We start from the raw sequence: 15,646 nt of genomic DNA, 5'->3' as shown, positions 1-15,646 counted from the left end.
AGTTCCCTCAGGCTGTGAAGGTGGATAATCTGATAGCTGGCCTCTCTTCTCAGGGTTTGGTCGTTTCTGAGGACGCCCTTCCTGCGGACGCTGTGGATAGGCGTATTGAAGGTGCTGTGAAGCGTTCCTATGCTGCTTTCAATTTTTCCATCCGTGCGACTGCCTATTCAAACTATATGGTTCAGTCGCTCCTTATGGATTTCCAGTCCCTGTCGGTTCTGCTGCAGGGCGGCGAGGATGCCACGCCTCTTTTGTCTTTGATGGAGCAACAGGTTAGGTACCTGTCGGATATTTCCTTTGACAATTTGGGGGTGGCGGCGGCTGCTTCTGGTGCTTCCATCGCTGCCCGTCGTCATAATTGGATGCGCTCCTAGAAGGTGGACTCTTCACAGAAGTCGGTCCTCCTTAAGTTGCCCTTTTCAGGTTCCAAGGTGTTCGGCCCTCAGCTTGAGGGTATGGTCAAGCAGTCTGCTGAGAACCGCAAATTTGTGGCTCTGGTCCGCCCTCCTTCTCGGGGTCGTGGATTTGGTTACCGTCGTGCTTTTGGGCCTCCTGCTCGTGGCGCTTCTCAGCCCTTTTGTGGCAGGGGTCTTGTCCGGGGGCCCCTCGAAGTGCCAAGCCCCGAGCCGCTGCCGGTGTTGCCACCCCCGCTTCCTCCTCTTCTCAATGACTGTCTGCCCTTGCCGGTTGGTGGTCGCCTCCAATCCTTCCGTGCCCAGTGGTTGTCGGTTCCGGATGCCTGGGCGGTTCAGACTGTTTCGGAAGGTTGCCGGATAGAGTTTTCATCTCCTCCTCCTCCGGGTTTTGTTCAGACTCCCCTGCTGCGTCTTCCTCTGCGCAGGGATGCTTTGTTGACAGGTGTACGTCTCCTGTTGGAAAAGAGGGCTATTGTGGAGGTCCCCCCTTGGGAGAGGGGAAGAGGTTGCTATTCTATCCTCTTTCTTGTCTCGAAGAAGGACACTTCGGATCTTCGTCCTATTCTGGATCTGAAGCGGGTCAATCGCTTCGTGGTCCACCGTCCGTTCAAGATGGTGACGCTCCAGTCCATCCTGCCTCTGGTCCTGCCAGGGGGCTTCATAGCGTCCCTGGATCTCATGGATGCTTATCTGCACGTTCCTGTCCATCCAGAAGATCCAGCGTTTTCTCCGGTTTGCTGTGGGGAGCCTTCACTATCAGTTCAGAGTACTCCCTTTCGGACTTTCCTCGGTGCCCAGAGTGTTCACCAAGCTCTTGGCCCCTCTGGTGGGTATCCTTCATTCCAGGGGTCTTCTGGTTTTTCCGTATCTGGATGACTGGTTGATTGTCTCTCCTTCTTTTTCGCAGGCTCTGTCGGATGTGGACCAGGTGTGTCTTCTGCTCGGTTCCTTTGGGTTCCTTATCAACCACAGGAAGTCCTCCCTGGTGCACTCCCAGTCCCTGAAGTTCCTGGGGGCTCTCTTCCGCATGGACTTGGACATGGTTTTTCTCTCACAGGAGCACCAGTTGACTTTGTTTCGTCACCTTTCCTGGCTTCTGTCCCAATCCAGGGTGTCTGGCCGTCTCTGGTTGCGGAGTCAGGGGGAGAACGCTTCCACTCTGCATCTCCTTCCTTGGTCCAGACTCCATCTGTACCCCCTGTTGCATCATGTCCTGTCGCACTGGGATCCTGCCTCCTTGGACTACGAGACTCTGATTCCTGTCACTCCATGGATTCGGGCAGATCTCCAGTGGTGGTTATCCCCTCTCTCTCTTTCCCGGGGATTCGATCTCCTTCCTCCTCAGTCTGTGATCGTGTTGTCCACGGATGCCAGTGCTTTGGGGTGGGGTGCCGTTTTGGGTACCTCCAAGGCTCAGGGTCGGTGGTCCAGTTTTGAGTCCCTCCAGTCGTCGAACTGGAAGGAGTTGAGGGCGGTTTGGTTGGCCCTTCTTTGGTTCGCTCCTCTCCTTCGGGGTCGGGCGGTCTCTGTGCAGACGGACAATCAGGTAGTTCGTTCTCATGTGAATCACCAGGGGGACATGTGTTGTGCCCTGTTTCTCCTGTCCCGGGAGATCGGCCTTGGGGCAGAGTCGACTCTCTTATCTCTGACGGCGGTCTATCTTCCGGGGAAGGAGAATGGGCTTGCGGATTCTTTGAGCAGGGTGTTCCCCTCCTCGGTGTCCCTTTGTCTGTCCCCGGATCTGTTCAACCTGATTGTCCTCCGGTTCCGCCTTCCTTGGCTGGATCGGTTTGCCTCGGAGGAGTCCGCCCTTCTTCCTCGGTTTTGCAGCATAGTTCCCTCTCCGTTGGCGTGGGCTTCCGATGCTTTCTCGATTCCTTGGTCGAGGGGTCTGCTGTTTGCCTTCCCTCCGTTTGCCTTGATTTCGAGGGTCCTCCGGAAGATTCGTTGGGATCGGGCGGAGGTTCTCTTGGTAGTTCCGGAATGGTCTCTGCAGTCTTGGTTCCCCCTTCTGCTGACTTTTTCTGTTTGCCCTCATTGGAGGTTTCCTCTGTCCCCCTCCCCGCTACGGGCTCCTCTTCTGGGGGTTGCCTCCCTGCGTCGCCTCCGGCTGGGGGTTTGGCACTTGAGAGGATGAGTTTACTGGGTCTGGGTTGCTCAGTTGAGGTTACCCGTTGTCTCCAGCTTTCTCGGCGTCCTTCCACCTTGAAGTCGTATGACCGTCACTGGAAGAATTTCTCCTCCTGGTGTCTTGTGAGGTGTCTCTCTTCTGCCTCCTGTGAGGCCGTGAAGGTTTTGGACTTCTTGCAGGATGGTTTCGTCTTGGGGCTTGCGGTTTCTTCCCTGCGGGCCCAGTGGGCTGCCATTCTTGCTTTCCGGGTTCTTCTGTTTCCTCTCTCTCTCCGTTGGTGGCTCGCATCCTGCGGGGTTTCATGCTTCAGCGTCCTGTCTCTCATTCTCCTGTGCCTCCTTGGGATCTTCCCTTGGTTCTCCGGGCTTTGACGGGTCCTCCTTTCGAGCCTTTGGACTCCGTGGCCCTGAAATTCCTTTCTGCTAAGGTTATTTTCCCTGTGGCCATTACTTCCGGACGGAGGGTTGGTGAGATTGGGGCGCTGATGCCCCCCCCCCTTCTTGCGCTTTTGCGATAAGGTCATTCTCCATCCCAGCCAGTTCTTTCTTCCTAAGGTGGTGTCTTCCTTTCACTGTCAGGAGGATATTGTTCTCCCTGTGTTTTTTCCGGCTCCTGCCTCTCCCGAGGAAGTGCTCCTCCATTCGGTGGATGTGCTGAGGGCTCTCCGCATCTACTTGGAGCGCACGGCTGGTTTCCGTAAAGTTGATTCCCTTTTTGTCAGCTATGGCCTCTCGGGCTGGGGCTTCGTCCTTCTTTGGCCACCTTGTCTCGTTGAGTCAGGGGCGCTGTGGTTTCTGCTTACGATTCTGCCCACTGTCCTCTGCCTTCTTCTAGTCAGGGTAGATCGACTAGGAGCGTGTCGTCCTCCTGGGCCATGTTCAAGGGTGCCTCGTTGAGAGACATTTGCAATGCTGCCACGTGGGCTTCTCCCCATGCTTTTGTTGCACATTACGGTCTTCAGTTGGGGATGGCGGCCTCTGCTGCCTTTGGGGCTTGTGTCCTGTCTTCTGTACATGATTTATAGTTTGTACTGTTTTCTGATGATTAAAATGGACCTGTTTTTTCTCATACTTTCTGGTCTGTTTTTTTCTTACAATCACCGTGTGCTTGGGTATGGGCTCACTTGCCAGGAATGGGACGGGGAGACAGGACGAGGAGATAATGCCCGGTTACTTACCGGTAATACTCATTACTCCGAGTCCTGGTCTCCCCGTCCCATTCCTGAGCCCTTCCCTCCCTCCCTGGTTTGGGTTTTTCTTTGGGCGATTGTCTGTTTTTTCGTTTTGGTTTTCTTTGGTATTTTCAGGATGATGATTAGATGCACTTCCCCCTTTATAGTCACGTGATGGTGACGTCATCATAGGGGGAAGTGCTAACAGCTCAGCTAGGTAGGGGTTTCTGTAGAGCAGACTAGCTGCTCACTTGTCAGGAATGGGACGGGGAGACCAGGACTCGGAGTAATGAGTATTACCGGTAAGTAACCGGGCATTTTATAAGGCTCAACTCTGCCATTTACAATTGTGTGACTCGGGACTACAAATTCTACCTTGCAAACGGATTCAGTTTATACGTGCAAAACCTTTTAAGAACTGAGTGCAAAAACGAAAATTTGAAACGATAGCATCTGATCTCATCGCCTTTCCATGTTCAGCTCATAGGCTTACACGGTGTATGCAAATAAAGTGTTCCTTCCTTACCCAGAACATCGAGTTGCATTCTGAACGTGGCCTTTCCAGCACGGTTGGTTGCGACACATTCATACTCCCCCGCGTCAGCACGCTGAACCACTTCAAAGATCAAGGAATGGAAGCTCTTCTCCGACACGATCATTTTATGAAACTGATCTGCACGGACAAGCCTTCCATTTAGAAACCATGCCACATCAGGAGCTGGCAAACCAGTCACCTGTAAAAATGCAAAGTCTTGTGTTAAAAGATAAAATGAATAGAGCACTGTAACAACATACATTCAGGAGAGAATATTTTGATTGACACAATGATAGAAGTAGTCCGAAATATAACTTTATCCATACTCTAAGGATAGCAGCGATTTTTTGTTTACTTCAGTTCTCAGTGTTCTTGTGTATTTTTATTTTTGTGGACACACTTTGAGAGAATACTAATCCTAGGGGCCCATTAACAACAAACTTGGTGATACTTAGTGAAATTCTCTATATATTGGCAGCAACCCTAGTCACAGTGCTTATGGTTAATGTTGGAAAAGTTTGACGGATGACACTGTCAACCCATCAAACTATTCCAAAGAATATATATTTTTTAAAACAAACTGCCAAAGCACGAGTTTCTCTTCTAAAAATGAAAAACTACTGGCACCACAACGTGGTCGTCCCCCCCCCGTGATGTGCCAGCCTAGTTTTACCTGTTCACCCTAATTGGACGGAGGATGTTATGTGCTTCCTCCAATCGCCCCCAATCTGTCGGGCCATTGGGGGAATGTTTACGCTGACCCTAATTGGACGGAGGATGGATGTTATGTGCTTCCTCCAATGGCCCCCACCCTGTAGGGCCATTGGGTGAATGTTTATGCTGACGAAATCAATGTTACTCTATCAGCGTAAACCTAGCAGTCCACCTAACTCTAAATTGAGTGGAAAGACTAAGAGTTTGGCGAACAGGGCACTCCGTCTCAGTGCCCTCTCTGCCAGACTGTGAATCGGGATATAGGTTTTCATGGTCACAAGCATGAGAACCTTTGTCTCCTCTTAGCTTGCACCCTTTAGCTATTTCCTGCTATGGCTTCTTAATGTGCAGTTTTTATATAGCGTACACTCGACCAGAAGGTATCAAAGCGCTTTACATGAGCATCAGTTGCCTTACAGACAGACACATTAATTAGGTCGAGGCTAGCGGCAGTGCACATGCGCTGCTCGCTCTGAGAGACTGCTGTAGTAGAGTATGGGAGAGAAGCCATGCCCACTCTCCTCCCATATTTTTCATTGGCATGTGTCATTGTCTTAAGCAAATTCTGCCTTCAGATTTGTTAATAGGCTTGTTAGTCCCTCCTTAGTACGGCCTTGTCTTCATTTGTACCCTCCCTTGGCGACTGGCCCTTTTACTTCAGTTGTTACACGGGGCCTCTTATTTAGTCTGTAAGCACTGTTTATTTTATTGAGTTTCTCTTACTGCAGGCCAGACAAGCGCTGCTTCAGCGGAAACCGCTTGTGTTTTTTTAAGCAGCACAGCCGCCCCCGTAACACGGGCGCCTGCTTTCGGCGTTATCTTGTGTCTGTTTCAACCCCCCTCATTAAAAGGGATTTAGAAACGGTTAGCGAAAGCCATGAGCATTTCAGGCAACACCTAATTCTGTGCTAATGGGCCGAAGCTGACATCAGCCCACCTTTGTAACATGTCATCTGTACTAAAGCCACCTAATGGGTTGGTTTCAAAAGCCTGTTTTATTAACAACACCACCATCAATACCACCACCACCACCAATACCACCACCACCACCAATACCGATACCACCACCACCCCTCCCATCACCACCACCAATACCACCACCACTGCCATCAACACCACCAATACTACTACCACCACTAATTCTACCACCACCACCAATACCACCACCAACACCCCCACCACCACCAATACAACCACCAACACCACTAATACTACCAATACCACCACCACCACCAATACCCCCACCATCAATACCGCAGTCAAAGCCAATACCACCACCACCAATACCACCATTATTAATACCACCACCAATGCTACCACCACCACCAATACCACCACCAACACCCCCACCAATACCAACACCAATAATACCACCACCACCAATACTACCACCACCAATACCACCACCACCAACATCACCACCACCAATTCCATTACCACCACAATCAATACCACCACCAATTCCACCATCAATATCACCACCTATACCACCACCAACGATTCCACCACTACCACCAATACCACCACCACCAATACCACCATCAATACCAATACCACCGCCAATACCAATACCAACACGACAAATACCAAAGTACCACCACCAATACCATAATACCACCACTAATACCACCACCACCTCCAATACCAATACCACCACCAATACCAATACCACCACCACCAATATCACCACCACCACCACCAATACCACCACTAATCCCACCACCAATACCCCACCACCAATACCATCAATACCAATACCACCAATACCAACACACCAATACCAGTACCACCACCAATACCAGTACCACCACTACCAGTACCACCACCAATACAATTACCACCATCAATATCACCACCAATACCAATACTGCCACCACCAATACCGCCACCACCAATAGCCCCACCTCTACCAATATCACCAATCAATGCCACCAATACTACCACCACCAATACCACCAATACAAGCACCACCAACAATACCAATACCACCACCACCAATACTAATACAACCACCTCAGAGCGTCTCACTCACTAGTAATACCAGGGGCACTGCACGAGACCGGAGCTGCAGCGGAGACCATCCCTCCCTCCCTTCTGCCTTCCATAAAACACAGCCTGCCCTGCACCAGGAGGTGAAGCCAGGGCCCTACTAAAGCTGGAGTGTGTTTTATTAGGCCTCAGATAGCAATGACATTACGCAATGTCACACTGCACACTCAAATCACGGAGAGGGCAGGAACTAGCCCCCCTTCCTGCTCTTCCTCCTGAGCCGCGGCAGTGTAATCATAGAGCGAAAGGTATTAGAGCGCTTTGTTAATGTTAATAGCTCGGATCATATGTAACTCTCACTCCACACTTTGTGTCTTAGTAATTTACAACACTTACACATCTTCTTCACTGTACTATTTATCTCTACTTTGAAAACGTTGCAGGCTGGGCTCGTCCTCTGATATTTACAATCTAACAAGCGGTCGAGAAGGCCCTTTATTGCAATGCAGTAGGTCTCGCATTTGCGAGAGTGTAAGCTGTTAGTATTGTAAATGACAATGCCTTTTATTTATGCTTTAAAACCCAAAACATAAATAAAAGGTATTGTCATTTACAATGCCAATAGCTCAAACTCGCGTGAATGCGAGACCTATTGCATTGCAAATACTTGGTTTTTAGGTCTCGCGTGGCGTACTGCGCACATGCGCAGTCAAACTCGCGAGATTTTATGTTTTAGAGTGTGTACACTAGCGAGGGTTAAGCCCCGCCTCTCTTCTCTATTGGCTGGCCTCCTAAACGGTGGTCAGCCATTGGAGAAGAGGTTGCCATGACTTATTTCTTTCTCTTTAAGCCCCGTCCTTTTCAGACTATGCTCCTTGACTTACTGATGTGGTAAAAGGTTTCTTATCTTCTTTATGGGTCCGGATGGCCCAATAAAGAAGATAAGGAAATCTCTTGCCCCAGCAGGAAGTCAGGGCACCCAGTCTGAAAGGGACGGGGCTTCCCAAGGGCACCGAGCCAGCGAGGCAACAAAGCTGTAGCCGCCGTAAATGTCCTGACAGGAATGCAGACAAAATGCCTCGAAGGGGGGAAAGGCCCCTGCTCAGCAGCCCTGGAAGTGCATCTGCCGAGTGCCTCCAGCCACTTTCAGCTCAGGAACAATTGAGTCAGCACGGGCCATGTGCGGGGTGGGATGCATCGCACACAGCCGCTTTTTCCTGTCTCATATCTATGCAATGGCGCCATGTGTAATGCTATTGGAAGAGGGCAGGGCAGGCGCAGGCCAGCAGATGGTTCCCGCTTGTGAGTCTGCGCCCCTTGTAGCAGTGCGCACGCTCCCACCATCCCTTGCCTTCTTCGACCGCGCTCCCTCTCCTCAGTACATAATAATGCATAAAACATGAGATGATTGATAAGATCAGCTGTTCTGGGAATACTGAGTCAGAATATACGGGCCCTCACTGGAAGCGCGATTTTCACCTCTATGCGCCTCCTTCTGAAGATTGAAATCCATGCTCGTTACCGCCGCGGCAGCCGCACGCTATCAGCAAAGTTGGGAGTCATTCTTTCAAATGAAAAATGTTTGTCGATCCAAAAATAGATATGATGTATTTTTCTTTTTTAAAGGGAAATTGCAGTCACTAATGTCAAGCGCATCTACAGCCAGCGGACAAATGACCCTTTTCTGTAGGTTTATGTAGTTAAAAAGTACCTATTTTTGTCAGTATTAATGCAATGTTGAGTATTGGATGAGGCATACCTTTGTTTTGCAGACTCCAGTGCACTATCACGAATCAATAGCCAATTACCTAACGGAGGCTCCACAAGAAAGAGTGCCAAGGCTCTGCCGTGTGCCTCTAGCCACTTTCAGCTCAGCAACAATTGTGTCAACGCAGGGCCATGTGCGGGGGGGGGGGGGGCTGCATCGCACACAGCTGATTTTTCCTGTCTCATATCTAAGCAATGGCGCCCTTGCCTTCTTCAACCGCGCTCTCTCTCCTCAGTACATAATAATGCATAGAACAGGAGATGAGTTGAGCATAGGACTGGACCCTGACAGCGACAGGAAGCCATGCTAATGACAACGTATTTGATCAAAATCACTGCAGCATGACTAATGTCTGTTTTAATCTGCAGCACTGGCCACCAGTGGGTGTCTCTACTGGTCTCCGGTGTGCGCTTCCTCGTTCCTCTTCTGTGTGTGTCACAAATAGCTCCTCCACTGTTTCACATTGGCCCTTGTGCAAGGAAGGAAATGGGCCTCTGGATGCTTTTTGAATGATTAAAAAAAAGAGCTTATATCAGTGTTCAGTGAGTCCCGCGGGGCCTAGGTGCCACTGTACCTGCTGCACCAGTGGAAGCTACGCCCTACTTCCTCTGTGCCCCGCTGCCTTTCAGTGCCTGCCCTCTTGCCTCCTGTGATTGAGCATCCTGTGTCCGCTCTCTGCTTGATAACTGTGCACCAACTGGCTTCCAGTGTGCGCGTGCTCAGGATTTGTGTGTGAAGATTAACAGCCAGTCTGCTCGATCTTCCAGTGATCCCACTTGTGCTTCCTGTCTCTACCTGCACCAATCCCCAAGCCCGTCACCAAAGACATGGGGATAGAGCCTAAACTTGTGCCGACGCCCCTTGTCCTACAGTGCCTGTCTTCACTTGCTCCTGTTTGTGCTTACGCTAGCCTCATGTGTTAGTTCACGCCTCTGCTCTCGGTGTGTGTGTGACTCTTCTGGCCACCTGTATGTTTTCCATTCGCCTCCTTTAGCTTATAACATTGGGCTCTTTTTTTGTCGCTGTGCAGTCAGTAAGTGATAAACAGGGCCACTGGAATTATATGACAGGAAGGACCAAATTGTGCAGCAGGGTTAACAAAATAAAACTGCAAGACAAGGCAAATGATGCTGCCTAATGCGTCATATTTTGTGATAGTATTAATTGAATATGTTCTGATTTCTCTATATGTTAATGCTTTCTGGCCAAGGTTTCACCTAATTGGTACCCTGTGAACACCCAAATACAACAATAAGCAACAGAAAGGTGACACACAAATCTTTGCCAAGGCCCTTATACAGTGCTGCAACACGTCACTTCGTTTTAATAACTGTTGATCCGTATGAGCTAGGTCCAATTTTTTTTGTTAAATTTAGCAGATTATGAAGCAGGTGATACATTATATGGCAAATTGGTATTAATGTGGAAAACGTAGTAGGTGCAAAATTGCATAATTCCAGTGGCCTTGCTGATAAATATTCATGTATTGTGGAGCACGTGCAGATCTGGCAGAACCCTCTACCTTGCACAGGTGTAATTTCTAGTGTACCGTTAGCTGTATCACATGGTTATAATGCAACTCTTGCATTGGGGAGCCTCCAGTCCATACACATATAGGTCTCAAGCACCCCCTGCTCCACCAAAGACACACACAGATCTCAGGGTCTCCTCCACACACAGACCCCATTCGCCCAGATCTCAAGCTAGTGTATGTAGTTTGTATAGGAGTGAATTGTTTTTGCATCATGGCAAAGGTAGCCTTTCTTTGCCATTTAAACACAAAAACCCGAAGCATATGCCATAAAATAGAGACACATTGTGCTACTGGAGTTTGTTGATGATTTTTAGCGCTGTACTCCACCTCCCACCTCCTGGATTGTAATCTCTAATACCATTAGCAAAACAAATGTGCTGTTTGCCTTCCGGACGCTGACAGGATTCGACGTCTCTTGCCTACAGAAGGGTCACGGGCTCGCCAGGGGTGATGTGCATTATATATGACAGTGACTGATGAGAGCTGCTTTGGGCCTTCACGGAATTGCCGTCCATGCTGCCCGCTGCAAGAGCGGTGCCACCGCAGGCGCGACCTCTGTGCGCCCTGGATGCAGCCCAGAGCCAGAGCCTGCTGTCTCGTGAAGGTGAGTTAGCCGATACAACACCTGCCCTACCAGTCAGTTTCCAAGACCTTTAGGCCGGCGGATCATTAGATTATGGGCACAGGCCTCACTGCTGCCCCTGTGCCTCCTCGACACCCTTCATACTTCATCTCTGCCCTTGTTGGATCTCTGTACCGTGTGCATACTCAGTGCCCCTGGCGGCCCCTGTGTCCTCTCTGAACTCCTGTGCCTCCCTGCTGCCCTCGATGCCTCCTACCTGAACCCTGTGCATAACTTACTCCCCTGCCTCCCTGCTGCCCTTGATGCCTCCTACCTGAACCCCGTGCATACCTCACTCCCCTGCCTCCTTTGATGCCTCCTACCTGAACCCCGTGCATCCCTCACTCCCCTGCCGCCCTGCTGCCCTTGATACCTCCTACCTGAACCCTGCCCCGTGACGTTGCCCCAACAACGCTTTCAGGAATCACAGAGGCAGGGCTCCCGCAGCCGCGTCCAGTCGTCGAGGGATGCCCGAGAGCTCCGGTAAGTGGGGCTTGATGGGGGCGCAGTGCCGGTGCTCTTTTATTGCATGAGAGGAGAGGAGGGACGGGCCTGGGAGAAGTGGGGTTGTCTGCTAAGCTGCTCTTGGGATGCCTTTACCTGTTGCAGTTTCTTTCTTTTGCCTTGGTGATTGCTTCCTGTATGCTCTGACAATATTCAGCATGCTTATTCCAAGTTTATTTATAAACCAATGAAGACTACCGCTCCCACAATGCACTCCGTTCATTTTACATCATGTATTTCTGTGACATGGAGTTACCTAAAAGCAACATCTATCTGCTTCATAGATTTTCCGATATAGGTCATGGCCAATCTATGGTCAAAGGTTCTTCATTCCCTTTTAAGCTGAGCACTCATTTACCAAAAAAAAGTGTCCTCCCCCGCACCTCTCTTTGTGAGATAATCTGCTAAAATGTTTTAAAATGTTTTCAGTGTGTGACGGGACGGGCGGGCCTGGGAGTAGTGGGTCTTTTTTTAGGTTTCTGGTGGCCTCGTGACACAGGGTGTTTACCTCAGCACCCAGTGATGGACCCCCAAGCGCATGGTTGCAAAAGAGCTGTCAGCGTGTATGTGGCTCTGTGTGTGTGTGGCTCTGTGTGTATGTGGCTCTGTGTGTGTGTGGGGGGGGGGCTGTGTGTGTGTGTGTGGCTCTGTGTGTGTGTGGCTTTGTGTGTGTGTGTGTGTGGGTGCAAATGCAATAGGTCTTGCATTTGCGAGAGATTATGCTATTGGCATTGTAAATGACAATGCCATTATTTATCTGTTTTCAGAACCAACACATAAATAAAAAGGTTGTCATTTACAATGCCAATAGCTCTAACTTTTGCAAAGGCGAGACCGTTGCATTGTAAATGCTGTTTTTTTAGGGAAGGGGAGATGAAGCGATTTGCCCAGAATCACAGGATGCTTGAGCCTCCCGCCACACTCGAACCTGGTTTCCAAGCTTCAAAGTCAGCCGCTCTAATTTATTTCTTGTGGAAATAAGTGTTTTTTGGTAAAGCGCTCTGATGCCTACGTGGCAATGTCTTCACTTTATAAAATAATATAAATAAATACAAAAATAATGAATTAAAAGTGTTTAGTTTATATTATTTCTTTCTTCGAGTTGGCTTTTTCTCCCTGCTGTACTGAACTGAAGGACGCCACTGGAGAGCAGCACACCCCTGTAAAAACGAAAACACTCCAAATTACAAGAGGTGACATGCTTAGTGCAAATGCTGCGTTATTTGCTATGGTGCATGTATCTGCAGTGTTTCCCATATTTGGTGGCAAGTTGCATGGGCTGGTAGACTTCTCAACTACTCTCCTGGCATTCATCACCCTGCGCACAGACTCACACTGCGTGCACTACAGAGAGAAGGGAAATAAAATTAAAGAAACGTTTTAGTATCATTACGTTTGCAGTCTTCTTCAGATAATTGAATTTTCTCTGATCAGCGTCGCAATGCCACCTTAAAACTCTATGGTTGATATATTGGGTTTAACAACAGCCTTTGTCTATGATACATTTAGACGTGCTATTATCAGAACAGAACTCTACATTTGATCTTCAACCAGTCAGATTACAAACCGCAATCTAACAAGGAGCAGGCAGTGCACCTTACATAATGTGTGCATTGTTTTGCCGGCCTTATTATTTAGGTTTGCCACATAAGATAGTTCATTTTCTAAATTATGGAATGTTATATTATGACATTTCGTAATATATGTCTTCAATATTCCAATTTCAGTTGCATGACTATTGAGTGGGTGATGCTATTAAGAAAGATGAAAAGGACCGTCAGGGATAAAAACAAGTGGGGGTTATCGAACCCTTACCCAACACTTTTTATCTTTTCACTAGACTGCATTCCTCTCCGGAATACATTTCAACACCTCAGTGCCATAGAATATATCCCCTTACCTCTCCTTAATGCATGTCAGACTTCTGCCTTACACAACGGGTTGAGTCTGTACATCTTTTGACCTGTGTTTATAGGTAGTCAATACCATATACATAGCTCGTATTTAAGCAGATCATATCGTCTTGTAGAAGTCAGGTGAGATTCATTATGCAGAGCCAGCACCATAAGGAACCCTTTACTAGCCAGGGAAAAATTACAGACTTTGGAGATGAATGTGTGCCCTAACATGGCTTGGAATACTAGTTATTGTATTGAGCAATTTATACTCGGTGTTCTAAAGAAATTGACTTTTATGATTATCTTAATTATATTGCTGTAACTGGTCCAACAATTCATTGAGTTTAATAGCAAAAAGTTGATCCTGTAAGACTGTAGAGTTCACTTGTCTCCGTGTGTGTTCTGTGTTATTTAGCACCTAAATCCTCACCACGCATCTCAAAAACTAAAAAAAACGGTGGTTATCGTGTTTATTCATTTTTTGCTCCTTACATAATCACGGGAATGGTGTTTTTCCAGGGGTTATAAAGACATTGGAATCCATTTTCTTCCTTCCTTCCTCTTCATGGTACCGGTTCACTGAATTTGCTTTTCAAGTAACACTATACTAGTTATTCCCCTTATCCATGCCAGTCTAATTTCCTAGTACTCATATACTCCTATGTCCATCAGTCCAGTTCCACCTCTTGTCAAGTATGTGCATTGATAAATATATGTTTACACCTCATTAAAATCCCTGTGTACAACACGGGCACTTGGACAGGGAGGAGTCCGGAACATGCAAGCACACCCGGAGGCACCGCCAAGTTTGTGGCTATACAGTGCTCTGATCATAAGGAGACCGCAGAGAGCTCACCATGCCCTATCAGGGGTAAGTTGGGGGGCAAGAAATGAAGCGCTCCTCACACGCTAGGAGGGAATTAAGTGCTCACCCTGCGCTCTATTGGCAAGGATAAGGGGCATAAGCAGCCCTCCTTGGAGAGCACTGGCGCACACCAGCAAGGTGCAGACAGGCAGGCCAGCACAAGGGTCCTCAGAGCAAAATGGCAGTCCTCATCTCAGTGCAGCACGTCAGTACTACAGAGTAATCCAGTCCCACAGCGGTCCTCCTGGCATTCCAGCATACTAAAATCATGGGGTCAAAACCCCTGACCTTACACTCCCAAAGTCTTTGCTCTTGGGGCACTTCAAACAACTTTAGAAGTGCACAACACCCCATTCAATCCCCAGCCCTTGCTCCAGACACACTACAGGGGGGTGGAGACAGCATTGTGAAAGGCAGGCAGAGCCCTATTAACCCCTTCACTGCGGTGGCTATTAGTAAGTTAGTTTTGCCAAGAATCTGAATCAAGAATTCTCTAAGGATCTAATCAGCTCCGTACCTTGGTTATAGAATGAAGGAGGTCTTGTATCTCTTTCTCAGGACTCGATCTCCCAGCAACCCGCAAGGGTGACTGGAAACACTGGAGCTGGATTTCTCCGCAGGAGAAAAGACAGCGTCTTTCTCAGTGCGTCAAATGGGAGGGTCGGCTTCTTTCGGCACTCGCATCAGCTGGGCATTGGGTAAGTAGATAGCCGCTCTGCTCCAAACCACTGTGTGTTTGCTTAAGGCTAATGCTGGTATATTTATACCTGGAAGGTGCTGTGTTTGAAGTAAGGTTGGACATAAGACGTCACTAAGAACTGTCACTAAGAACTGGCAGTTCTTTCTGTCTTTCAGGACTCTCAGGAGTTCTAGGACAAATCAAAACAGAAGCAGGGGGATTTCCCGGGCTGCTGGAGGTTTGGTTTGTTTAAAGAACGCGTTGAAATTTCTAGGAGTCTAGGGAAGTAGCCTTGCCGTATTTGGACTGCATTGGCTATGACTAAATATGGATATGATTCTTATGCCTTTATAAGGATATGATTTGTTATAACCACATGAGGGCATAAATCGGGAATATTTAATTAGGGTCCTAGATACGTTCACAACACCCGCTCCACGTATAATGTCCATCATTACTAAATATTAAGCAATATATAAACATATAAGTATGCATGTGTTTTCCAGCCCACCCCAAAATACATCAAATACATTTGAAATGGTATAGATACACGAAAATGAGTATTATACTGTACGTTTTCAAGCAGTGGTATCATTCAGATAACATTTTTGTAGTGCATTATAATCTTCACTGAATGAATCACAAAATTTACATTTATGAAATGGCTCTTAATACAGAAGAAAAGGCCGAGACCATTTCATCACATATTTATACAAGATTGTAAATGTGCTAGAGGCTGATTCAAAATATTGTCTCTAGAGTCTCTAAAAATAGAAGTACTGTTCTCTAAGAATAGTTCTACTTTAACCCCTTCGATGCT

The 15,646-nt window shown here is 48.1% G+C and overlaps 1 protein-coding gene across 2 annotated transcripts in view; it reads right to left on the bottom strand.

Moving 5' to 3' along the window:
- The window catches only part of MYOT (myotilin), an 801,437-nt gene that overhangs the window by 160,084 nt on the left and 625,707 nt on the right, over positions 1-15,646 (bottom strand). For both annotated transcript variants that reach the window (XM_086931487.1, XM_086931486.1), the window contains exon 15: positions 4,245-4,452. In XM_086931487.1, coding sequence (XP_086787613.1) covers positions 4,245-4,452 — 208 coding nt within the window. The remainder of the gene's footprint in view (positions 1-4,244; positions 4,453-15,646) is intronic.

Source organism: Lissotriton vulgaris, chromosome 7 (genome assembly GCF_964263255.1).
Source record: "Lissotriton vulgaris chromosome 7, aLisVul1.2, whole genome shotgun sequence".
NCBI classification, from domain to species: Eukaryota; Metazoa; Chordata; class Amphibia; order Caudata; family Salamandridae; genus Lissotriton; species Lissotriton vulgaris.
This window is presented reverse-complemented; position numbering and strand designations above follow the sequence as displayed.